General features: G+C 37.9%; 1 protein-coding gene across 3 annotated transcripts; it reads right to left on the reverse strand.

Annotated features, from left to right (window-relative positions):
• Positions 1-649: 649 nt before the first annotated feature.
• On the reverse strand, positions 650-25,045 carry LOC119651088 (CCR4-NOT transcription complex subunit 3). 3 transcript variants are annotated; one of them, XM_038054440.1, is made up of 10 exons: positions 24,794-25,045; positions 11,714-11,811; positions 11,520-11,654; positions 11,049-11,384; positions 10,855-10,978; positions 10,520-10,737; positions 10,114-10,405; positions 9,083-10,050; positions 8,749-8,958; positions 650-1,565 (listed from the first exon to the last, which is right to left on the reverse strand). In XM_038054440.1, exons 1-10 carry the CDS (start codon positions 24,816-24,818, stop codon positions 1,467-1,469), a joined length of 2,505 nt encoding a protein of 834 aa, XP_037910368.1. In that variant the 5' UTR covers positions 24,819-25,045; the 3' UTR covers positions 650-1,466. The 3 variants fall into 3 exon arrangements, with proteins under 3 accessions (XP_037910368.1, XP_037910367.1, XP_037910366.1); XM_038054439.1 differs by having other exon boundaries at positions 10,526-10,749; XM_038054438.1 differs by having other exon boundaries at positions 10,520-10,749.
• Between the last annotated feature and the right edge of the window lie 857 nt (positions 25,046-25,902).

Below are 25,902 nucleotides of genomic sequence, written 5' to 3' on the forward strand. Positions count from 1 at the left end.
TTCCTCCTGTACAATTTTCATTATCCTTCTTTACTCGTCATAAACATTAGGAATAAATCAACAGAATTAGTACCCTCAAATTGACAATAATTAACATCTCTTCCATTTCGCATTGAAGTTATTAGTGAAACACGCTCAGTTATTAATAAACAAATAGAAACCTCTACGAAGAAATATGCATATAAAATCCTTAAACACTAAATCGTCTACGTTTTTCTCAATTCTATACAATTCATGCATCTGAAGAGGAATAGTGGGGGGTGTGTAATAGATTTCTAATCAATAAACAGTAAAATATCGAGCAACTATGCAACAGGTCTCTGTTATCTTAAGATTCTCCTAAAATCAGGTGGAAAGAAGTCTGAAAAGCATGTCAGTCAGACCCATTCTGCTTCATGAGAAAGATTTTAACATTAATATTTAAAATTCGATGAAAAGAAAGATAAAGTTTTGAAGTTGTTAGCTTGAAGAGCATGAATTTAACAGAGAGACAAACATAATTAGAAAGTCTATCGAGAACGGTGCACGCAACCATCAGCACAGACTGCAAAACTAAAAATAAAAGAGCCGAATTGGAAAAATAAGACACAGAAAACTGACAGAAAAGTAAGACATAAGAAACCGACAGAAAAATCAAAGTTGGAACAGATCATTTTTTAAATAAATTTTATTATAAAAAAAGAAATGAATGAATGATTTGATTTTTATTTTTTGTATATATATTTTTTTTTTTCATTTTGCATGTACTTAAAAAAGAATTCCACTTATGATCTTAGTTTCCATGTGGCGAAGATATCGTTTCTTTCATACAATTATAAAGACCTTCTTTCTCTCTGTCTCATTTCGAGGCTAGTTCTTTGCAAAAGCTTTGCTAATTGGTGCCATCGACGTCGTCAGATTGCTTAATTACTTGGTTGGACTAAGTATTGAAGCATTGTTTTCACTAGTTGGGTTGCATTTTCTTCTTATTGTTGGATTTGATCTGGTTCAGAGTTTTTGCAAACATTTCGTTGAGAACATTTTGTTGTCATAGTTCGCTTGTTTAGGAGAACAAGTACGGTTTACGCTATTGCATCAAATTGGAGCAAACTTACATCTTTCATCTATTGCTTTAGAGTCGATGATGTTGTAGTTAAAATAAGGGACGTTACTATCTATGATCCATTGCATCTATTGTTCCACTCTATTGAAAGGAAGGCGGCTTCAAATTTAGCAGACAGTTTTGTTTTGTGGAAAGGAAGGAGTCGTTTGCTACTGCTTTGTTTAAAATGTAATTACAATTTTATTTTTCTTTTTACTATTCATTTTCCATTTTCATTCTTTTAAGAAAATCAAAGAAAAATAAAGTTAATCCATAGTCAACTATTTCTCACTTTTCTTGTTGCTGTTGTTTATCATCAAAATCATAACCATAATCATGGCTTTACCATTATCAGGTTCTCTGCTGTTGTTTGCTATGCAAGTCATCAATTCAAATCTTTGTCTTCTAAGTACTTGTATTCGAAAGTAAAACCTTCCTTTTTCCTCTGACCCCATTTCTCGTAATCGAAGTAAATGTATGTACCCTGAAAAGGAAAACAAAATTGATGAGCGACTTCGATCGTTCGTTTTGCATTTAATTATTAAGATAATTCTAATATGCCATTCTTATGTAAATACTACCCGGAATAAATCAAACAACGAATATATAGATGTATAATTTGGAGGTTTACACAATTTCCTAAGTTCCCTTTTTGTCGATAGTTTGATGAATCTCTCCTCATAAGATTGTAGGTTGAACGAATGTATTGTAAAGGGACTCATTCTTCGAAGAATTCATTGTAGTAGAGGCTTCTTTTTGTCAATTAGGTGAGAGGCAAACGTTTCCTTTTGTTAAGGATCTAAATACGCGTGGACCATATACCGTAGGGCTTAATTAGATTGCGAGAATAAATGTTTTATTAACAGGAGAAATTAGTTCCCAGTGCAGTTTTTCCTGTGAATTGGGGTTTAAGAGTACACTCAAAGTTTTCGTAAGAAGCGACTAAAAGTGATTGAAATTTGTGGGCTTTAAATTTTGAAACTTTATTGCTACCGAAATGTCGACAACGTCTCGGATAGGGACTGACCTCACGGCTATAACCTTTGGCTATTTGGGATTTAACTGACCGACACAGTGGAGGCAATCATATTGATCACTTTGCGATCAGCAGTAACCTTCTGGATGTGCTTATCAAGCGAGGCACTGATATTGACCTCGAAAGGGATCATTGCATAATCTTCTCATAGAGTCTGAGAGCTCTCTCACCGTTCCCACCGGGTCATGGACTTTGGCAAAATGGCTCTAGATTTGGAAAGAAAGGCAAATAGAGTTGAACTGAAGATAAACACCATCAAAACCAAGATTTTCATTCTGACGGGTCATCGCATTCTCCCTATCTGCATTTATGAGCAGAGCACGAAAGGCGTCGATCAGATCAATTTATGTATCTAGGAAGCGTGGTTTCTGACGACAGTGGCACCGAAATGGATGTCGTCGACGTATTAACCGTGGCAAAATTTGCTTTCGTCGCCTTGTTTAAAATTGTGAAATCCAGTTATCTCAACACTAACATCTATCATAATTGAGATTTTTCTATGTTAGTGGTCTTTCTGTGTTGCTATATGGGAGCAGCACTTCGGAAGTGCTCACCACTGTCATTCAAAAGCTCCAAGTCTTTGTCTACGACGTATCATCGGAGTACGCTAGTCTGAAACTATTTTAAACAAAGAACTTGGCTATGTGATCAGAAGGCGGAAATGACAATGGATAGGTCATACATTGAGGTGGAGCGACAATTCATCAGTTTCGAAAAGTACCAAATAAACACTTTCATTTGATAAGTCACACGCCCATATTCTGTGAAAAAAAATGTACACACTCTTTCGCTCCCTTCCTTGACGGGCCATTATACTGGCGGATATCCCTAAAGAAATAATAATAAATAAAACAATATAATAATCTAAAGTAACGACCAACTAATCAGATATTTGAGAAAACGAAAAAAACAAGAATGGATTACGAAATTATTTCACCTGTGTGCAGAAAAACTGCCGCCCACAATGCTTATTAACGAAGAAACAACAACTGAGTTGCTTCCCGTCGCACAGAATTAGATAACCAACAAGTCGGGAAATCGGAAGCTGGACGCTTCAGGTACGAAAGGTTTTGTGTATTTCTTAGTACGTAGCACGTAATATATCCACATATTATGTGAGAGTATCCACTTTTGGGTGGTATTGACATTCATAGTCTTCAATTTTCAAAGAAGCAACAATTTTGACGTATTATAACTTTGTTAGTAATAGTGCGATTTCCACAAAACTTGGTAGGATCGTGCGCTACATTATAGCCTACATCACTGCATTCGTTGTGCTAGGATGAACTTAAGGGGGAGTTTCCAGCCAATTATAAAAAAATATAGTAATATACTATTATTAACTTTATTTGAACAGATATCGGTATGGAAAGTATTTCGGAACCCAGGCACCATATAGTGGCAGCCTCCTGATTTTTTTCAGATTTTTCGGTTAGGTAGTTTCTGAGAATGGCCCCCTTAAAGAAATGATCGATTTCGACCCCCCGCACTCCCCACCTTTCTAACAAATGTCGAAACTAAGACCGGTTTCGAAAAGTACTAACCGAGGCCTTTACTTTGATACCCTAAATGACTATATTTGATGAAAAAAAATTTTACACCCCAATTTTGCATGTATGGGGATCCCCCTTAAATTCAACGTAAAGGGATGTAACTGTATGTGTGAGCGTTCACAGTTTCCACCTTTCTACCAAATTTGGTGTCAATCGCTATAACCGTCTCCGAGAAAAATGCGTGTAACGGACAGACAAACAGTAAACCGATTTTAATAAGATTTTGTATTTACACAACACCTTAAAAACGGACAAAAGGGATCGCGAAAATTTGATCTTCTCCGTTTGGAGTCGGAAAACAAAGAGAGGACATGTTAAGTCTCAAGGACAAACACAACAAACAACTAGCTCTGGTGGTATTCTACCAAGGAAAGGGCAGGTGAACACTACACTCTATAAGGTGGGCAGGAGAAATTGATGCTTAGGAAAACTTGCTTGTAGGGGAAAAGGTGTGAAACCTAAAATTAGAAGGACTAAGGCAAGTGTACGTGGAGCCTAGCGGGAACAAAGTTGAGAATCTATTGATTCTCTATCCGATATAATCCGTCAAGGAACCTATAATTAAGATATTTTAGGTCTAAATCTAGAAACCCACGTTGAGCGCCATTCATAATGTCGCCTTTCGTAAAATACAGTTACAACAAATACAAATGCCTTCGTAAAAAGGACTGATGTCAAGTAATTATAAATACGCTTTTTGCTTTGCGCTGCAAGATTACGTAAGGACATAAAGCCACTACTTCCTGGGCGATCGAATCTGTGCGTGAATCATATAAACTAAAGGAACATGAATCTCGCTTTTAAATTTTTGCAGTGAATTCTGGTATAGCAAAGTTAACGATCTATCCAATAAAAAAAATAGATTCTGAAAACCTCCTCACCCTCGTTCAAGATAGGACTGCCAGAAATATACAGACTTGTTTTTAAAAGAATCCTTCGTTCTATGAGAAGTCGGACGCACGAATCAAATAACCAGTTTACTGGAAATTAGAGATGGTATTGAATAAAACATATTTTACCATTTATCTTAATTTAGAAAGACGAATACCAGAGATCTTACGAAATTCTTTTTGAAGCTTATTGTGACTGCCTAGTGTTGTATGTTCCCTTGTTGTGGGAAGAGTAGATGATGTGGTGACTAAGTATGCACTAACGGGTGTATCATTTATTTTGGCACTAACTTCAAAAGCATGTCATTCGAAAACAAACAATCGATTTGAAAAATCCTTTTAATCGTACTTTATTCTGTTCATGATTCGTCGAAAAATACATTTACAGTACACTTAATGGACCATGGTCCTCGATTTTTCGTAGTGTGGAGCGACTGTTCCGAATCAGGTTTTGGCGGACCGATGGATCGATTTCCTTCAACTTTCTCTTGATTCGATCAATCAAATGTTGCTCGTTTCGAGCCTCCCAGCCACCGTCGTAGACCATACGCTTGAGAACTGTCCAAAAATTTTCGATTGGACGTGCCTGAGGTACGTTTGGGGGATTGTCCTTTTTCGGCACAAATGGTATATTTTGCTCAGTCAGCCAATTCAATGTTTTTTTTGCATAATGACAGCTTGCAAGGTCCGGCCAAAACATTATTTCGTCACGACCATGATGTTTTTCGATGAATTGCTTCAATTTCGGCAAGCATTGGCCGATATAAATGTCAGCATTGATCGCTTCTGATTTGTTTGATCGAATCAAAGGCTCTGAAACACCCTTCGATGAAATGGCTGCCCACACCAACACCTTTGGTTCAAATTTTAATTTGCCGGCATATTTAACATCATTTGGTGTTGCTTCAATGTTGTCAGTATAAAAGCCGTCGTTGCCACTCAATTCATGATGCGAGAACGTGAAATACGATTCATCATCCAAAATTATGGATTTTCCATTCGCAAAGTGTTTGTCACGAAGTGCACGGCAGCATTTTGGTATTTTTTCGAGTTGTTGTTGTGTATATTTTGGTGCTCGTCGACGTTTACGATAAATTACGTTGTTTTTCTTCAAAATACGATGGACTGTATCTTTCAAAACACCAAATTTTCGTCCCAATTTGCGTGTTGATTGATCAACCTTGTTTTTCGCACTTGATAGCAGACTTATGACTGTTCTGGCACCTAATTTGGACCACCGCATTGCTTTTTGTTTTCGGGCTCTTTACCATCGCGACAATCCTTCAGAACATGGAAAATTGTTCTGCGAGAGATTGGCTTGTCTTTGAACATTTCAAGAATTTCACTAGAACTTAGTCCGCCAAACATGTTGGCGACAGATCTAACTGCACAATTTGAGTTTGACAGTTCAGTAGGAGTACAGTTAAATATGACAAGTGCATTGGTTTATATTTGTGTGTTTGTTTATGCAATCAAATAAACGCCTGAAGTTAGTGCCAAAATACATGATACACCCGTTATTTTCGCAGTAGCAAGAAACAGTTTTTTTTCAATGTTGTATAAATTTTTCAAAATGAAGGTAAATATCTAAGATTGTTCTCGAGGGATATGAAAGTTATTTGCTTGTTTCGCTGCTATAATTGTGGTAACAGTTTTCCATTGACGTATACTATAGGTGAATTGCTAGTGTGACATTTTGAAAATGTCATAATATTGAAGGGAAAATTTATTTTATGGAAGAGAAAATAGAGTTGGTTCTGAGCACCAATGATAAGAAAACTACCGCTCTCTTGTGCAATCACTTCAAAAAGTATTGGCAGAAATTTAGAGCTGTACGCACATCAAATCGAGATTACGAATGATCAAACTGGACTGAAAGAAGTAAAAGACGAGGTCGTGTCGAAATCGATTACTCAGTAGTACTATATTCGGTTCCTATCTAGGCGATTTAGCGATTGAGAGACACGAGAGATGAAAAAAAAGTCTGAAATCATATCTCATACATTTACCCCTATATTAAAACATGAGTTGGGCAAACACATCAATTTAATCAAGAAGCCACTGAAAGTAAAGGACCAAACAACGGTAAACAAAATTGCGTCGATAGAAAAATTTACAAGTTTATCTCCGGTTACCGAGGAGGACGGCTAGGATTGTCACCTGGTCCAACTAAGAGTGTGTGCAGAACTACATACTGCTATCACGTAATAGCGTCCTTCCTAAGATTTCTACCTACATTCAAACAAAGAAGAGTATATTCTATATTTTTGCATAGAGAGAAGTGTTTAAGGCAATAATTTTCAAAGTACTAATGTTTACCTGATATTATGTAAATTTCTGCGAAAATTGGGTTTCTCTTTTCGAAATTCAATCAGGTATCTCAGCGACGAAGAATGGGTCTAAGGGCTGATCAATTAGGGCATCTATTGATAGTAACAAAAATAGCACTAGCACGTTACAGAGGCTCAAAGCATATCCTTGACTTAATAGGAATGAACACAAATTTGCAGAAACACGTCAACCGAAGGCTTAACAAATAGATCTGTCGCAAATGAGGAATACGTGGTCATTTTTTTCGAGCTCATCCGAAACTATGGATGTGATTTTCAAGGTCAAGGATCAACCATAAGAATTATAAGACACATACAACGAAGTAGCTCAATTTTGTGACGAAACTAACAAGAATAGTAAACTGCCGAAAAAATATTCTATTGGAGAAACACAAGAACAAATGAAAAAGGATTTTGTTAGAACGTCATTATGTGGTAAGAAGAATGAGTTACAAAAAATATGAATGACAACTGACTAAAAACACGTTTTTGAATAATTGGGAGGACTTATGCCACAAACAGATTTTTCTCACTACAAACGAAGTTAGCATTTGTCAATATAATATTAATGAACTGCTAAGAATATTGTTAATCATACTATATAAGAATATAAATCATGGAAGCCTGGAAGGTATTTCGAAGAGTAGGATGGGATAAAATTAAATATAGATGCATGGTACAAGGATAGTTCTGAATCTTTTGAAATTTTCTATAAAGCAAAAACTCATACTGGAGTATTGTAACACAAATCTAAACCTTTCTAACCTAGAAATTATACCTGGAAGTAACTGTTTTGTCGCCTTATTAAAAACCAATAACGTTAACGCACCGGATGAGCATTGGCCCTAGTTCCATTAATCCGAAAAATCAACTATATATCCTGATTGCTTTATCCTTGAAATCAACTATAGATCCTCACTGCTTTATCCTTGACTTTGTCGACGGCATTGATGCAAAATCTTCAGTTAGCCAATCTTCATATGTAAATCAATCGAAGTTTTGTTTTTCTGGGTAAACATTTAGAATTACCATATAGATCGTACTCCGGGAATCATATGTTCCTTTTTTCAATGCGAAATTTTCTCAGTTGCTATGTTTTCGTAGCCTAATTCTAGCTGAATATATGTTATTTATCAAACAATTGATCAACAAACTCGGCGATATAATTTGCATCATTGGCCTGTTGGAAGCCTTGTTGTTGCATATTGAAAAGCAACTTGTCTTGCAATATCTGGAGGCACAGCGTGACGTTCAATATATGTTTCACTTAGATTAACCATTTCTTGTACGAAGTGGCTACCCTAAATCAGCAGATTCAACCCAGTCTTATATAGACGGGTAACTGCTACACGTCCTGTGAAATGTGCTCACTAGTCTGGAATAAACCAGGCTTTCAATTATCCCCAAACGCAATGCTATTTCAATCTGCAAAGATCCACATAATGTGGTTTTCCGTAAATATCAATCTAGCGGTAGTATTTTGCCTATCAATAGTTTTATTTTATCCTTATGTTTAAATGTGCCCGTGTTCTTAAATAGTCTTCAACTTTTAACGCAGACACCCCCACTATCACCCCTCCTAACCCTTCAATATATTCCTCTCTAATTCAAACCATACGTAATCACTACACCGGATTAACGATTGTGTAAAAAAATTATATCTTTACACTTGTTAATTAGAAAACATTGGAGATTTAACCATGAAGCTTCGGTGACCTACTAGTGGATTCCCCACATCGGATGATAATCTCTGAGAGCTATGAAATTCCTATCGACAATATTTGACAGACCTACAGTATTTTATAAAGAAAATTTTGTGTGGGGGGTTGACAGCCTTGATACAATAATCTTCACTTACTTGTTCGTAGTCGTCGTTTATAATTTTAGGTTCTTCATGTCGTTGAAACCACATCATATACTTTGTATGGAAACGCCAACTTTGTTTTTTCAACGCTTTCGCTGCTAGATATTGCGCTTTGGTTCCTTCCATATAGTAAAATACAAAGAATAATGTTTCGGTTGATAAACGTTGGAAAAATTCAACGGTATCTGAATGCGGAAGTTGTGTCTGTAAATTGGAAAGAAAAATTTATGTAAATATAAATTGGGTGGAGAAATTCCTCAGAAATAATAGAATGTATTATCGCATTCTGAATGCGCTGAAATGTAAGGGAAATAAACTTATCGCTTACTTGTGGATAATGCAGTGGCGTCTGCACCGGTTGTCTATGCAAATAAGTCGTCAGTTTCTCTGAATCACATGGTTGCGGTAAATGATAGTATGCCGCCTCCATCATTTGGAATTGGAATTGATGCTCTTTATGCAATGGAGATGGCCCCAGTGGGGCAACACCTAATAACGGTGGTATATGTGCTTCGTTTGTCGGTGCTTTACCGCCACTACCAGCACTCTGTACAACAGGTCCAGATACAGATGTCGGTCCGTTCGTCGCAGCATTGCCAGACGTTGCGTCCGTTACGGCCGAAGAAAAATGCTGAGCGGCTGCAGCAACAACAGCTGATTGTTGTTGTTGTAATTGTTGTTGCCTTGTCGCTTCTGCATTACCGCTCGAAGTTAGAAGATTTGTATCGACAGAGGCCCGATTGATCGCTTCCTGTGCTATCGTTTTCAGCGTTGACATTGCTTCACTAGCACTGTTAGAACCACCGATCGTTGGTACGCATTTAAGATTTGCGGGACCATTGATTTGTTTCGGTGAAATCGGGATCGGTGAGGTTCGGCTACTGTTCGCCACCGAATTACTGCTCGGCGACACACAGTTCACTAGAGCATTTGTGTTACTTGTTCCACTTGTCGAATTTGTCACGTTATTACTATTACTGTTTACGATGACGTTGTTGCTGTTGCTATTGGAAGTGCTCAAAGAAGAGGACGATGATGAATCTGTTATCGACGAGGCAGTAGTTATTCCCGGGGATGGAACAACAGAAACATTTGGATGCACATGCATTATGGATGCAGATACAGGAATAGCGTTCGTGGCACCATTCGATGACGGATGTACAGAATTGGATTGTTGCGAACTCGACACGGATGAGTTTTGCTGTAAACTATTCACTGAAGGTAGTTGCGAGCCAACTGCTGACGCTGCCAATGTAAAGGAGGAATTCTGCTGATGATGATCACTCTCGAGATGTGCTATGGGAAATAGAGAGTGAATTTAAAACTAACCTAACATGAATCGGGATCAAATTGACTTACATGTGTTATTTTTCGCGACAGCGGCAAATGCAATTGGCGGTGTCGATTGGATCACAGATTGGGCCTGAACATTTGTTCCTGTTGCGTTCGAACTAATGCTATTCGCAGTCGCTTGCTGGTTATTTATCACCGACGTTGTCGAATTTGACGAGTTTGCAGTATGAGATTGGTTTTTACTAGGCGTTGAACTAATTATCTTATTTTGCGTCGTCGATCCAGAACTGTTCGTACTCGACGAGTTTGAATTAGCATCCGCTTTGTTGTTCGCTCGAATGGCTGTCGGTTTAACAGGCTAAAATGACAAATTAATCAGCTTTGTCCTTTTTACTCACAGAAAAATAATACACTATTCTAAGACAAGTTAGAATCCTATATTTATGTTAAGTGTGTTCTTAAATTAACATACCTTTACCTTACTACTGGCAATATTTTCATTTTTGTTTCGTTTGTCAGCTGCTGTGAATTCTACCGATGTTGAGTCACTGCTGTAATTCAAGTTGTTTGCATTACTGCAATTAAGTGTAGCAGGTGATTGCACTGGACTAGTGCCTGACGCTAAACTGCTAGGCGATCCGCCAGTTTCGTTACTATTATTACTGTCTGTTGTTGCCGACGATGGAATTCCTAATGATATACCTGAAAAAAGTTCAGGTATATGTATAGTGAGGGTATTTGACTCTACCACATTTCAGTTAATAATTTCGAAGGGTTAGAGATGTGGTAAACAAACGAAAAACCCACCAGTTCCAGAAAGTTCGACGTCATCTAAACCAATTATATCGTCATAGATGTACTCATTCTCTTCAAAGTCGGGATCTTGCGAGGATTCTATATAGTATTCTACGTCATCTTTAATCCGACGAATCTGTGAAATTTACAAATATTATTAGACAGTTTTTATCATCATTGCAGGGCCAACGCAATATTGGTCTCACCTGGTCAACTTCCACGCCATCATTATCCAGCAATCTTAATATTGTTTCAAGTTTTGTTATGTGGAATTTATGTCTGTCGAGTTTCCCGCGCAGTTCATCCATGCGTTCTTGTTTATCACGGTCCAAGCGTTTTTTCTTACCCGCTAGTAACGATTCCACCTCGCTTTCATACTGATCTATTTGTATTTGCAGCAAGTTAATCGATTGCGTTATCCATGTTCGTATCTCATCTTTCACTCGTTGCGCAGGATCAAGTTTTTGTGCCGCTCCTAAACCTTCTTTTGAATATGCCTTTGTTTTTGTTTCCCGTTCAACAACTTTGAATCTTTCCATTTGCTGAAAATAAACATTTCATATTGATTTACTTCGAAGGACTGCAATAACAGTTTCAGCAAGTTTATGTCGAATTTTTGAAAGGAAGACTATGAAATCAAAATTAAAATTAGGATGGCTCAAAAAAAGTATACCCACAGTTTCAATAAGACGTCGATTTTCTAGGAGGGCACTTTTGTCCTTGATTTCGGCGGACGCGATCCATGATTTAATCTGATCGCGGAGCCGTTGCAGCTTTTTGATTTCCTTTTTGAGGTCGGCTTCATACTTTTCCTATGAAATATCAATATTTTTTTTATTGGCTCATAGTTCTTTGGATTATTGATACCCACCTTCTGATTGCTATTTGTCGCATTGTGAACTTTTTGCCAAATATCCTCGAATGTTTCAACGCCTTCCGTTACCTTTTTGAGACATCTATCTATTTCTCCTGTGAAAAATTAAAGAAAGAAAATGATTAGGACATGGTTATTGCTAAAACAATAATATCTAAATAAAAGTAAATATTATTGTACTCGTCGACGTTCAGCTAAGACATTTGGATCGACCCAGAAAAGACCAAAACGGATGTTCTTTGAAAACAATTTTATTTCATTTGTATTTTTGAGGTTTGAGTTAAGCATGTACAGCTATTTTTTATTTAGGTAATTATATTGCTGATTCCGGAAAATCTATTCACTCGCTCTCGAATAAAAGCTGAAAACAAGTTGATATTAAGTAATGAATAACATCCAACCGATTATTTTCGTTCAAATTATGAGATCGTTTTAGGCTTTGTGATGCTTAGGGAACGAATTAGTATTTCTCTAGGATATTATTGGGTAAACATAACATTTTGCTTTTACAACCTACTTCTTTCTTTTTCTTCAGCCTTTGCCCCGTTCGCAAGCGGGGTCGACTCGTCGTGATCGGTTTCGCCATTTGGCTCTATGCCTGATCTGGGTGCAATCTTGAGGCTTTTAAATGCCCATCCAGCGTATCAAGCCACCGTTGTTTCGGCCTGCCTTGGTCGTTTACCATCGACTTCGATGTTCAAACCAATCTTGGCAAGTGAATTCTCGTTAGCACGAATTACATGGCCATACCATCGAAGACGCCTCTCTCACAATTTTCCACGATCAGTACAACCCCATAATGATCGCGGATATCCTCATGTGATGTGATCAAAACGTTTCACGCCGCTATTTCAACGCAACATATAAGGATCTATTTTGTTGCGATAACCTTACACCTTCCCAAAGTAAAAATCGAACTTTGGAAACCAAATCTCCATAAAGATTGACTCTGTAATACAAAACATCTGCGCGCATTTACCTTGGAAAACAATTTATTTTCTTCTGAAAATATTCTACGTGTTAATCAAGGCACAGCTGCACATTATCCAATCAATCTTCATTTTCATCCCAATGGCTGTTTTTTTCGGTCTTTAAAAGTGTTGACTGCGGAGTTTATTCTTCAATTACAGCAGTTAAAAGAATACCAAACGAAGCCTTTAAGATGTATAGCCCGTTAACCCGTTAATATATAAGCGCTGACCAAGAAGTTGTTTTGCAATTTCATTGAAGAATTTTGCACACAAACCCTTGCAACCACTCACAAATGGCGTTTTCTACTAGAAAAACTGTAGCCATATCTCCATTATCTTCCAAAAAACGCGTTTGCAGCAAACATTTATATCGTGCATGGCTCACCTTGGTACATTTATACAGTTGAATGTAGTTTTTTTTGAGACTTAAAAAAGTGTATTCCTACTCCATGTCACTGCCGCAAAGAACTTTTTTCAAGGCAATTGTCATCGCGAAAATCTTTCTCACGACTGAATTGTAATATTATATTTCATGAATGCGTGTCATACAGTATCACCCGTTACGTTATGTCTATCATATGCACTATTACAGCATCATTGTTTTCTGAAACAGAAACGAATTTAAACAGAATTTCTTTAGATTTGCTATGAACGATGAACGATTAAATCGAATTTATTGCCAAGACTTTAAAAATTCAAATAGAAGACATGAAATCGAATTTTATCGTGACAGTTTTATTCCGATTGCCACAGAAAATCTGACACATATTTTTTAAAATCAATCTTGTCTAAAAGTTAGCGAAGACTACACTTTAAATTATCCAATTCTGGATCATGTGTTCGAACATAATATTTGGTATCTCAAAAATAATGCGGGTAATGTTGATTTATAACAAATAATAAAATAAGGAAACGGTCCAAAGGAGTGATGCGAATGAATCAGCGGCCGAGCCAAAACGTGAAATCAATCCCCTACTAAATTGGTTTCCCAATAAGTTCATCGTTTCTCCTCACATTGTATGACAAATAGGCAAAGAGTGTGTAGTGCTATCTTGTTGAAATCAAAATTTACTAAAATCACAGGCATCGGTTTCAGGTAACAAACAATCCGTTGCCTTGGTTCTATAGCGATCACCCTTGAAAGTTACGTTCTGCCCGGCCTTATTTTGAGGAAATATACGCCGATTATTCCACCGGCCCAAAAATCACACCAAATCGCTTTTTTTGTGTAGACGTAGTGGTAGCTCTTAAAAATCTTCGGGTTGTTCACCAGACCAACTACGGCTATATTGTTGACTAACATATTTATTGATCCAAAAATGCGCCGGTCTCAGATTGAATCTGAATAAAACTGAATTTTTGACGACGGATCCCCATGAAACACAAACACTGTCAACGGCAGTGACCTGCCCAGAACTGAGCGATTTAAATACCTCGGGTCAACGCTATCGGCCAATAGAGAACTATAATAGGTTATGAAGTTGCTTTACGCATGAACGCAACCTGGATGAAGTGGCGTTCCACAACTGGTCTTCTTTGTGATCAACGTATCAACGAACGTCTCCAAATTAAAATTTACCGAAATGTCGTCCGTCCTGACGCTCTCTATGGTTTTGAATGTTGGCCGATTATAAAAGACAATGAACGCCGTCTTGCGGTAATGGACTGAAAGATGTTGCGGTGGACTAGTGGCGTGACACGTTTTGATCACATTCGAAATGAGGATATCCGCAATGCGAGAGAGGCATCTTCGATAGTATAGTCACGTAATTCGTGCTAACGAAAATTCACTTGCCAAGATTGGTCTGAACATCAAAATCGATGGCAAGCGACCAAAAGGCCGACCAAACCAACGCTGGCTTGATATCCTGGATGGGGATTTGAAAGCCTCGAGATTGCATCCAGATTAGGCATTTGATAAACCCCACTTGTGAACGAGACAAAGGCTGAAAAAAAGAAGTAGTTGAATAATTTGGAGACATTGTTACGTTGTCAGTCTTTCCATAATTTCCTAAACAATACTGGATAAAAATGACAGTTTGACATGAGTCACCCGTGATATATCAAAAAAACCCCTACAAAAGAAGCAAGATTTAAAGGAATCACCCTTTATACAGTGCCCGAAAAAAAACGTACTCAAAGTCATTAGAGATGTTTGTCGTTCAAGAACGAATTTATATTTCATATGTATATATTATTTGGTAGCGTATTTCATATAGAATAAGATGTGTAATTTTAATTTTTGAGAAAATTTGACATTAAGTAATCACTTTCACCATTGGCGTTTTCGTTAGCTTTTTGGCCGGAAAAAACCTGCTCAAAGTAATTTTTCCAATTTATGGATTTATCGGAAAAAAATGCAATCACAATCAATTGTTAGTAAACAATTGCCCGACCTTTATCGTTAAAATGAATCAAAAAGACCCTGGTCAGAGAGTAGCTACTAAGGAATGTAGCATCTCGCCGTTTGATTCCACAACACGAATCCGGTTGCAAAAAAGAAGGGTAGCAAATGTCCGAGGAAATCAACTGAGGCTCAGCACGGTCTGTTTGTCCGTATTGAGTGAAAAGATCCGTTTAAAAGGCGTCCTTACGTCGTTTTTTTTTTTGGTTTGTTGACTTCATTCTTCAGCGCTGTCGTGTAGTTATTATGCCGAAATGAATTGCGACAAATTTTTCAACTTTTAATTTACACTTGTTTATTTTTTTTAATTTTTCTTAATGTTTTAGTGAAAAAATCGAATTTTAAATGAATGAGCACTTTTTTTTCTCCCAAAATTATGACGAAAATGGTAAGAATGAAAGTAATTATTTTTTGATAAGTTTTTCCAAAAATTGAAATTACACATCCTATTCTATATAAAATATGCTACAAAAACCAGATAATAAAAAGATTAAAAATACATTCGTTTTTGAGTGAAAAACATATCTAAAAGTTCATATTACACCTCAGGCACTAATTTCATAGCTTTATTTGCTTGTCTTAGAAGTTAACAATACCGGAGGATGTTCTCTCTTATATGAGATTTTAAAGCTCTTTGTAATCGTTTATTCTGTGTCTTAACTTATTGAAATACAAACAACTTTTTATTTCAACATTTTCCTGTTCATGGGATGGAGCAGCGTTTTTCCTTTTTAAAACTAGCTATACCCTTCCTGTCGTTCCAATATTCCTAAACAATCAAGCAACTACTGCTCTCCTGACAATTTCAATGTTTTCAAAGCTTTGTGTAATTGAAATATTAACCGTGGTCAACAAGCATTCTAACAATAAGTATCATGGATATCTAATGATTGCTTCGAGTGCTGCGTTGTAAACCGGAATACAGACAAAATCCTGTGAAATCTTAAAAATTGTTCTGAAGGACGGAATGATTCGAATTCATATCCAGAAATGAGTATTTCTAGTACAGACTAGTCTTTCTGAATATTTAATGGGACGCCATAAATAAAATATTCCTTAACAAAACCTTGAAAATATTTTGTATATATTTGAGTTTATTCATATTTCCCAAGCACTCGGTAATGAATTAATTCAATGAAATGATGTTTAAGTAATTTTTCACGAGAAAATTGAATCGGCGATCAGTTAATAATGATTCATATAAATAAGCAACACAGAAGCAGTACAAATTTCACAAATCAGCATAATGTGAATTATCTTAGGAGATTATCTTGAACAAGCTGCGAACTGCGCACATATCAAAACATTCCTTATCAAATTTATCAGCCCTCTTTCCGGGTAATGATTACAACGATTTAATTATTCCTTTCTCGTGATAACGATAAAAACAAATAAATTTTTATCTAATTAATAATGGCTATTCTGACACACCTTCATTTGGAGTTTCCATTGGATAGAGATAAAGCTGCAAGATTACTGCATAAGATCAAATAAAAAATACATCGGACGATATGAAAACTTACAATGTTTTGATTGAAAATAATATTAAAATATTTACAAATAATATCGAATTTGCAAATGAATGTGATCCACGAAAGCAGAAATCAACACTTTGTTTCTTCATCAAGATTCTTTACCATGATATATTCAATACAGGATTTAAGTTTGCAAAGAGTTACATTAACCTGAAGTATTTTAACACAGGACTCCTTATTTCATATGTGGAAATTGAAAAATTAATACAGCGTTTTTTAAAAGATTAAAAGAAATCGGCGATTTAGAAATATATTATGTAGAAGATTCCTCGCCGGTTGCTTGCAAAGTAGAAGAGAGCTTAATTTAAGGCATTAATTTAAGTGAAGGGGGTTCAAATAAAATGTCCAATGAAAACATAAGCATCAAAAGTAAAGTTAGAAAGCAAAGGCATACCGCATCACTGTAATCTGGAAAACACAAAAGTGTTCTTTTAACTTGAATTTGAAGGTAATTAGTTGACACAGGATAAATTTAAACGTGGGCAGTATTATTTCATCATGGAATTGGAAATATAGTTCCAGTTAATACAGGGATTGAAAACAAGGAAAACGAAAAAATACATAAAGAAGATAAAGAATTTAGCGAAATTATAGCAGCACCTCACCCGCGCAAGATTGTGAAGTGCCTCCCAAACGAAATGAAAACGCTTGGCCTCCAAACAGGTAAGGGATCAAGAACGGTCAATAGACCATCAAGAGACTGAGCAAGGTTGAAAGAATGCAGGATGACGAAAAACCAGTCTCATCTGACGTAAAACCCTCTTTTAATTAAGGCAAGCACTTAACTTCTTCGAGCACTCACGAGGGCACAGCAGATTTCAGGGGAGAGGCAAAATTATGTTATATCATATTTTACATCTAGGAATAAATATTGATGCAAAATTCTAACTCAATCATATATTATCAATTAAGATTGGAGTTAAACTTTGAAAAATGTTAACTGACATTGAAATGATCCTCACAATTTAAACCTGGTTCCAAGGAAACTGGATTCCGTCGGACGATGACGATCCACTTCTTCCGAAAATCTCCTTTCGGAACAGCCAAAAAAGTTTTCAGTCGGGTTTTTATGGAGATTTTTATGCAGCAAGAAACGAAACAAATTTGATCGTCTTCCTTGGCATTTCACGCGGCAGTTGCCGGACTATTGAAGTACCTTGGCTCGAGTTGTGACGTCACACAACGAGGCGCGGGCTTTTTAGTCTGTTTCAATTTTGTTGAAATTTAAAATGCTGATAATATCAAACAAACAGTCTTTTTTTCAAAAACGGGCTTTGAAAGTTTTGTTAGATTGCACCATAGAAGTGATTTCCCTCATTAGTGAAAATAAGGCGGCTAGTCTATTGAGGAGTATGGGCGTGCACCCTGCTGTCGCAAAATAATTCTGGAACGCATCAAAGAACTCGACAGAGAGCAAATTGGTTTCCGCTCTGGATCGTTCTGAAATGAAATCATCAATACCCTACACTTCGGAATAGTACGTGTAATTTAGATCTTCGCTTCATTTGCTTTTCATCCATTTCGAGAAAGCTTTCGACAGCGTGAACAGGGTATGTATAGGGTGTGCTGTGCGCAGCAGGGGCATTCCGAAGAAACTAATGGCTATTAGTAGAGCGGCATATGATGGCACATGTTACGTGCTGCATCGAGGTAAAATCTCAGAGGAGTCCGAGATCTAAAGCAGAGTTCGCGAGGGTTGCATCTTGTTATCGATGACGTTTTTCACGCTTCTTTGTCCGGAGGATGTGGATGAGTTCATTGGATTATGATACCTTTCCTCAAACACCTCGACTACGCTGATGACATGTTTGCTTTTTCACGGGGTCATCCCAATGTTCCTATTTGCATTAATGGGCAGAGCATCGAAGGCGTAAAACAATTCGAATATTTAAGAAGCACGCAATTCGTGCTAACGAGAATTCACTTGCCAAGATCGGTCTGAACATCGAAGTCGATCGGCTTGATACGCTTGATGGGGATTTAAAAGCCTCGAGATTGCACCCAGGTCAGGCATTCGATAGAGCTAAACGGCGAAACCGATTGCGACGAGCCAACCCCACTGTGAACGGGACAAAGGCTGAAGAAAAAGAAGATGATTTCTGCCGAGGGTGGCACTGAACTGGATGTTGCCCAATGCATTAACAGTGCTAGATCTGCTTTCGTTTCAGTGTGTCAAATTTGGAAATGTAGTTATCTCTATGCCATGATCAAGTTGAGACTGTTGTGTGCTAGTATTTTTTCTTTGCTGCTTTATGAGAGTAGGACACTCATCTTAGATTTAGTGAACAATAACAACTGATGAAAACAGGGGGCTATGTAAAGAGTTTTATAAAAATAGTTCCTTAGTTTGCTATAGTTCTTTTTAAATAAAAGTATTAAAATTAATGGTTTTTAATTTAATTATAGAATTTTATTTATTTTAAGGTAGCAAACAGGTGTTTCGGACACAACATGTGTCCTTCTTCGGTGCTTATTTTGTGTCCGAAACACGTGTTTGCTACCTTAAAATAAATAAAATTCTATAATTAAATTGGAAATCTTTCCTTTTAATATAAGGCCTACAAATAAGTTCTGTCGGTTTTTTCTTTAAATTTGAAGTTTTATTGTGAAAAATTGGTTATACATTCATTGTTCAAAGTATTGCCCATCACTAGCCACAACTTTCTTCCATCTTTCAGACAATTCATAGATACCATCGCGCCAAAAATTGGCCTGCTTGGCCGCTATCCATTGATCGAGCCATTTTTTGAGTTCATAATTGGCGAAGTGCTGGTCAGCCAAGCCATGCTGCATCGACCGTCGATGATGAGGCATGGCCGGGGTATCCCCACGTTGCCCGACGCTTGGGATTATCGTAATGGATCCACTTTTCATCGCCAGTAACTATTCGATGCAGAAAACCCTTCCTTTCTTGTCGTTGGAGCAGTTGTTCGTACGTGAAAAAACGGCGTTCGACGTCTCTTGGCTTCAGTTCATACGGAACTCAATTTCCGACCTTTCGGATCATTCCCGTTGCTTTTAAACGGAGGGAAATGGCTTGCTGAGTGACTCCAAGTGTTTTTCCAAGTTCTTCTTGCATTTGCGATGGATCTTGTTCGAGCAATGCCTCTAATTCTTCATCTTCAAAAATGGTTGGCCGTCCGGGGCGCTCTTTGTCTTTCAAGTCAAAATTGCCACTTTTAAACCGTCCAAACCACCTTTGACACGTTCGCTCAGATAGAGTATGGTCACCATAAACTTCCACCAAAATGCGATGACTTTCGGTTGCTTTTTTCTTCATATTGAAATAATGAAGTAGAACTCCCCGCAAAAACACATTATTTCGTACAAAATTGGCCATTTTCGTTGAAGAAAAAAGTATTGTTGTTTACACTTCAATTAAATAATTTATACTGACGTTTGTGCCTATTGACAGTAGCTTTCCGATGAATGTTTGGAAATGTGGATCAATGGAATAAAAAACAAGCTACACCATCTATTGTGAAAACCGACAGAACTTATTTGTAGACCTTATAGTTTTACTATGTGAAGAGTTAATGAAAGAGCAATAAATTATCGAATTAATTTAATCTGACATGCAACCCTGGACCAACGAACATCTTTGGAATCAGCTCAACGGGAGCCTCTCCTACTTCCCGAAGAAACTTCGCAAGTTTATTGCTAATCCAAATGGCTTAAACCTGATAGAGGAAAATGAAGTAGATTTTAAAAGAGTTACAAATGTGAAAAACTGGCAATGATGGAATCAATTGTTACCATCAGCTCTTGATGGAAAGAAAACGAAAGGAAACCAACAACATACTTGTTAAAATGATGAAATATGAAAAAAAAATATTGAGAAGTGACTCTTGGAAGAAGTCAAAAGGTTAGGCATAAAAATAGGAAAACGAGCAATGGGAAACAGCAGAAAAGTCATTGCCAGACTCAACGAGGCCGAGGGGGAACAAAGTGATGAAATATTAGTATCCTTCGACGTAAAAGCGCTGTTCCCAAGCGTACCGATGAAGGAAGCTCTACACTTGTTCGAGGAATGGACCACGACACACGAAAACTCATCCGAATGGAGGTAGAAGGCTAAACTGTATAAGAAATTGGTCTTCACGTGCATGAGTGAATTTTATTTCACATTCAGGAATAAATTTTATAAAGCAACCTCCGGAGTAGCAATGTGCAACCCCCTCTCAGCGCTGCTATGCGAGGTATTTATGGCGAACCTGGAGAATGAACTCGAGGAAGCTGGAGCTGGAGGATTCTGGATCAGATACGGGGATGATGTTTTAGCAGTTATCAAAAGAGAAGAATCAGGAACAATCCTCGAAAAACTCAACCGGGTACACAGGAGCATCAGTTTCACCATGGAGATCGAAAAGGAAGGGGAGATACCGTTCCTGGACTTAAAAATAATCCGGGAAAGAGAGGATTTTAAATTCGACATCTACAGGAAACCGCCCCAGACACAGCGAACCATCACATACACACTCAAAACGCGATTTTCACCATAAGATGACCGCATACAACTTTATAATCCACAGGATGGTCACAACACCGCTCAAGGAGCAGAGAAGAAATAAAGAAAAGAATTACATCCTGGATACAGCCAAGTAAAACGGATACAACAGGAACCTCGTCGAAAAGCGGTTCAAAAAGAAACTACGCCAGGCCTCAAGACAGCAACTTTCAACGCTCTTCCAGGAGGTGAACACAGAACCTAGGCAATGGATAACATTAACCTACTCGGGTCGGACGCAGAATATCAAAAGGCGACTACATAAACGTGGATTCCGGGTCACCTCGACGAGCAGACGATACCTTAAGTAGAATCCGGTTACAATCAGTCAAGGACAAAAAGAGTGTACGGAAAAAAGAGCATTTACAAGATCTCCTGCCCAGACTGCAACAAGATTTACGTAGGGCAAACAAAACTAATCCACACCAGGGTGTTAGAACGCCTAAAGGAAGCCGAATCCACAAAAACAAGAATAACCTACACATAAGGTCCGCGGTTGCCAGACATATAATACAGCAGGGACACCGTATGGCGTTGGACAACGTCAATATCTTGAAAGAGGAGAACGACGTTAGGAGATTAGATTCCTACGAGTCTCCACATCTCGAAAATTCCCCCGAAAAAAAGGCTAAACACGGACATGGGCAAGAATTTTTCCACCTTGGTGGAACTTTTAGGAAGGACTAGGAGAAGGATAGAAGCCTAATTGAGTTATTATAATGACAAGAACAGCTAGAAAAACCCAAATGGTAAAAAAAAATTTCAGACGATAACAACACTAAAGAAGTGACAGTTGATCCTCGAAATACGTATTTGTTTAAATTAGATAATTTTAGCCAATAAAAGGGAAAAATATCTTCCAAGGCAATCTTTCATTTTCAAGACTTCGGCTAAGAAATTACCTCCTAATCCAAACTATGAACATACTTGTTATTTAAAAAGGCTGCCACGGGAAAACTAAAAGAGGAACTTCAACCCAGAACTTCTCTGGACATTCTAGCTCTAGGTGACTAATTTGTGTAGTGTGAATTTTCATTCAATGTTCATATTTTATTACGTTTACAACAAAAAAGTATTTTCTGGCGAAAAATTAATGAAAAGGTAAAACACTGTGATAACAACCACGAAGTTTTTGGATCATTAGGGATTCAAATGTAAAATGAAACCCCAGTTAACCAGATTTGCCTTATGCCAATTTTTCAGGAACCCATTAATTGCACTAAGCGAGGTATACCTGTATTGGATCACGCGATCAATCTTTACAGTTGCAGATAAAATTCGTATGCAGCAAAGTTGTTCAAGCACTGTCGAGAAGTTTTATGTGATCTTGTTTACAAAAACCCTGACAAGGCCTCACAATTATATTCAGGCCCTAAAAGAAATCTAAACCAAACAGAAGATAATGATACCAGGTAATCAATAGAAAAACAGTAAATAATTTAACGGAGCGAGGGTAAAACTAGGAAAAAGTCCTGTATCTCGAGGTTTAGGTAGAGCAGTTCTTTTAGAGGCGCTTTGGAGACAGTCCTTTCTCAGGAAAGGATGGTGTGAATTGCTCACCAAAATAATGTGATTAAATTTGGCTTTTTTTAGTCGAACCACTTTAGCAAACTTTTGCCGATCAGTAATAATATTTCACTTTATTCAAGCTCATAATATTGATATTCCTTTTGCCATATTTGGCGCATAGACCATAGTTAGCTGCCGGCCAATTACACCAATAAGGGAAAAGGTGTATATTCGATTTAGGGATTTCTACAAAACAGGAGTGAGGAATAACAGACCCGGAATCAAAATTGCCTCTTTCACAGAAGCTTCTAAACCAACTAATTTTCAAGAATATGCCATCCCATGATTGTGAGAGAAACTGAGAATTTTTGTCTGCGGACGAAGACTTCGGCAGGAGTGGCAATTGTTGATTCAACGTAATCGAAAAGATACTCGAATAACAGCAAGACTCGGATATTGCCAATTTTTGAACTAGTTGGAGGCGTTGCTTCAACCGCAAGGATGAGTATAGTCGAATCATGACATTTTATGATTTAAAACGGACTCATTCACCGTCACACGGGATATCCAACATTCAGCGCCCTACACCCTGCTTTATGCAGATGATGTTTTCCTAGCATCTGATAGTAGCACAGCTGGTGTTCTTTGTGATCGATCAATGAACGTCTGAAATCTACCGCAATGTCGACCGTCCTGTCGCTCTCTATGGTTCTGAGTGTTGGCCTATTATAAAAGACAATGAACGGCGTCTTGCGGTAATGGAGACGAAGATGTTGCGTTGGACTAATGGCGTGACACGACTTGATCACATCCGAAATGAGGATATCCGCAATCGATATGGGGTTGCATCGATCGTCACGTAATTCGTGCTAACGAGAATTCACTTGCCAAGATTGGTCTGAACGTCGAAGTCGATGGTAAACGACCAAAAGGCAGACCGAAACAACGGTGGCTTGATAGGGATATAACAAGCCTCGAGATTGCACCCAGATCAGGCATTCGATAGAGCTAAATGGCGAAACTGATCACGACGAGCCGACCCCGCTTGCGAACGGGACAAAGGCTGAAGAAAAAGAAGAAGGAAATACGTAAAAACAAAACATTTTTTGCATTTGGTATGAGCTCAATACGATTGAAATATCTAGCAAAACTTTGGAAGTTAAACAAGGAGGATGTGTTCAAACATAAATGGCTTAGCTATGACCTAGTGCTGTTTAAATTGAAAATATCCGTAAAACAGCCATTGCATCGACTCAGCTCCATAGGAGCAAGAAGCCACCCTTAGTAAGTGCATAAGGAAGTTTCAATTTACCGCCATAATTGGCAATGTATTCACATTTACATTCTCTAACTCTAGGATATCATTTGTATCTTGCGCTCTCCCAGCGGAACCGTCTTCATTGTTTATGGCTCAGCTGCTGCGCGATCATTGCTCAAGGCACAGGCATCTAGCAAATGATCATCCGCGGATCGCTTATTGGGTAAGCTCTCGACCGAGCGAACCAACAAATCTGATTTAGCATTAACTTCCGACATTATGGCAACGAAAATCTGATGACAAGTCGCAAAGTGTCAATGCAAATTGAATGAAATTGATTCTGCCGCGAACGAATTCCATCCGAACCCAAAACACAGCGGTCCAATTGTCCGCCACCGAAAGCCTCTAGTCAATCTCAAACTCTTCACAATCGGACAATCCTGAAATACATAGCAGTATCCTATTAAGAGTGCGGTTATAGCTGCGTTTCCCGGGAAAAAATGACTGGGGCTCCGCAACGCACGGATCCCGTGCAATGATTACCACACAAATGTCGCTTGGACAGTCCTTTTCGCGCACTTATCCTTTGTGCTGTTGATATTATCCGCAAGCGAAGCAATGCATACTCTTTCACCAAAAGCACCGTAACAAAATCCACTTGAACGCCTGACGGAAACCGCGGCGACACGATTTTCGCATCCTATGTGTCAAAAACACTGGTTCTGAGGAGTCTCATCGCGATTTCGCTCACCGCACACGAGATCTTTCGACGGCCTCTCCATAAATTGGTGCACGATGCGCGTGAAATATGAATATTCCAACTTGCCCTCGAATATAGCACTGGCAAGATCGTGGAAAGAAAAAAAATTCTGATAGTTCTCAGCGGAGCTCACCTTGCAACTTTCTCGTCGCAGCCATAGCTATGTAAATCTATTGTACAGACGGTATTCAGACATAGTCTGCAAAACATCCAAAATTTCTACCGCGAGAAGTTATTAGCGTTGAGATATTATTGTTTTCCCTATATCCAATAAAAAAATGCACTCCGTGTGAATTCGATTTCGATTTGACGCGATTTTTCTGTCAATGTTTCGATTTTTCTGCTTTTTGTTCACATTCCAAGATGGCGGTAATACACATTCGCATCTCACGTCAATACGTATATGATTTTCGCACATACACATACTACCAAGTGCCAATGTCACTATTCGAACTGGAAAAGTTAAGCTAATTTGAGCAATTTGTTGTGTCAGAGCACCGCTGTAATTTGGGTGCTAATCGAATTGGGTGACATCTAGTGAATTTGTTGGTGTATAGTTGGAATGTTCCCCAAGTTTCAAATTTACTTAAAATCAACTGATTGGAGTGAATTCCCAAAAATAATGACTGTTTTCAGATTGGTATAATGTTTATAGTGCCATGAAGAAATTTCGCCCGAATATTGTTCACTCTTTTATTTTTTAACCCTTTTTATGTCCTTTTAAATATGTTATTATTTACGTCTACTAAAATCATTTACCAAATTTTGGTGAGATTAGATGAAAAATTGGGGCAACTTTTATCAAATAAATTCTGCAAAAAACGAACCCATTCACGTTTGAAAAGAAGGAGAAAAGAGTCACTATAGTAAAAATTGCGTGTAATACCTAGACACCTCAGGGAGAAGTTGGGAGATTTCATCCCTTATAGCCACCATTATTCACTTGTATCTTAATTCTTTGAGATAATGATTCCAGACATCCCCACCAATTTGATATCCCTACAAGCTGTCTACAAGCATCTTGGCCTACGCCATCGCTCCATCTGAGGCAGAATCTGCCTCGCTTTCTTTTCCTACCATAGATATTGCCCTTAGAGACTTTCCGGGCTAGATCATCCTGTTTCATATGAATTAAGTGACCCGCCCACCGTAACCTATTGAGCCGGATTTTATCCACAACCAAACGGTCGTGGTATCACTCATAGATTTGGTCGTTATGTAGGCTACGGAATCGTTCATCCT

The sequence above is a fragment of the Hermetia illucens genome, chromosome 3 (assembly GCF_905115235.1).
Source record: "Hermetia illucens chromosome 3, iHerIll2.2.curated.20191125, whole genome shotgun sequence".
NCBI classification, from domain to species: domain Eukaryota; kingdom Metazoa; phylum Arthropoda; class Insecta; order Diptera; family Stratiomyidae; genus Hermetia; species Hermetia illucens.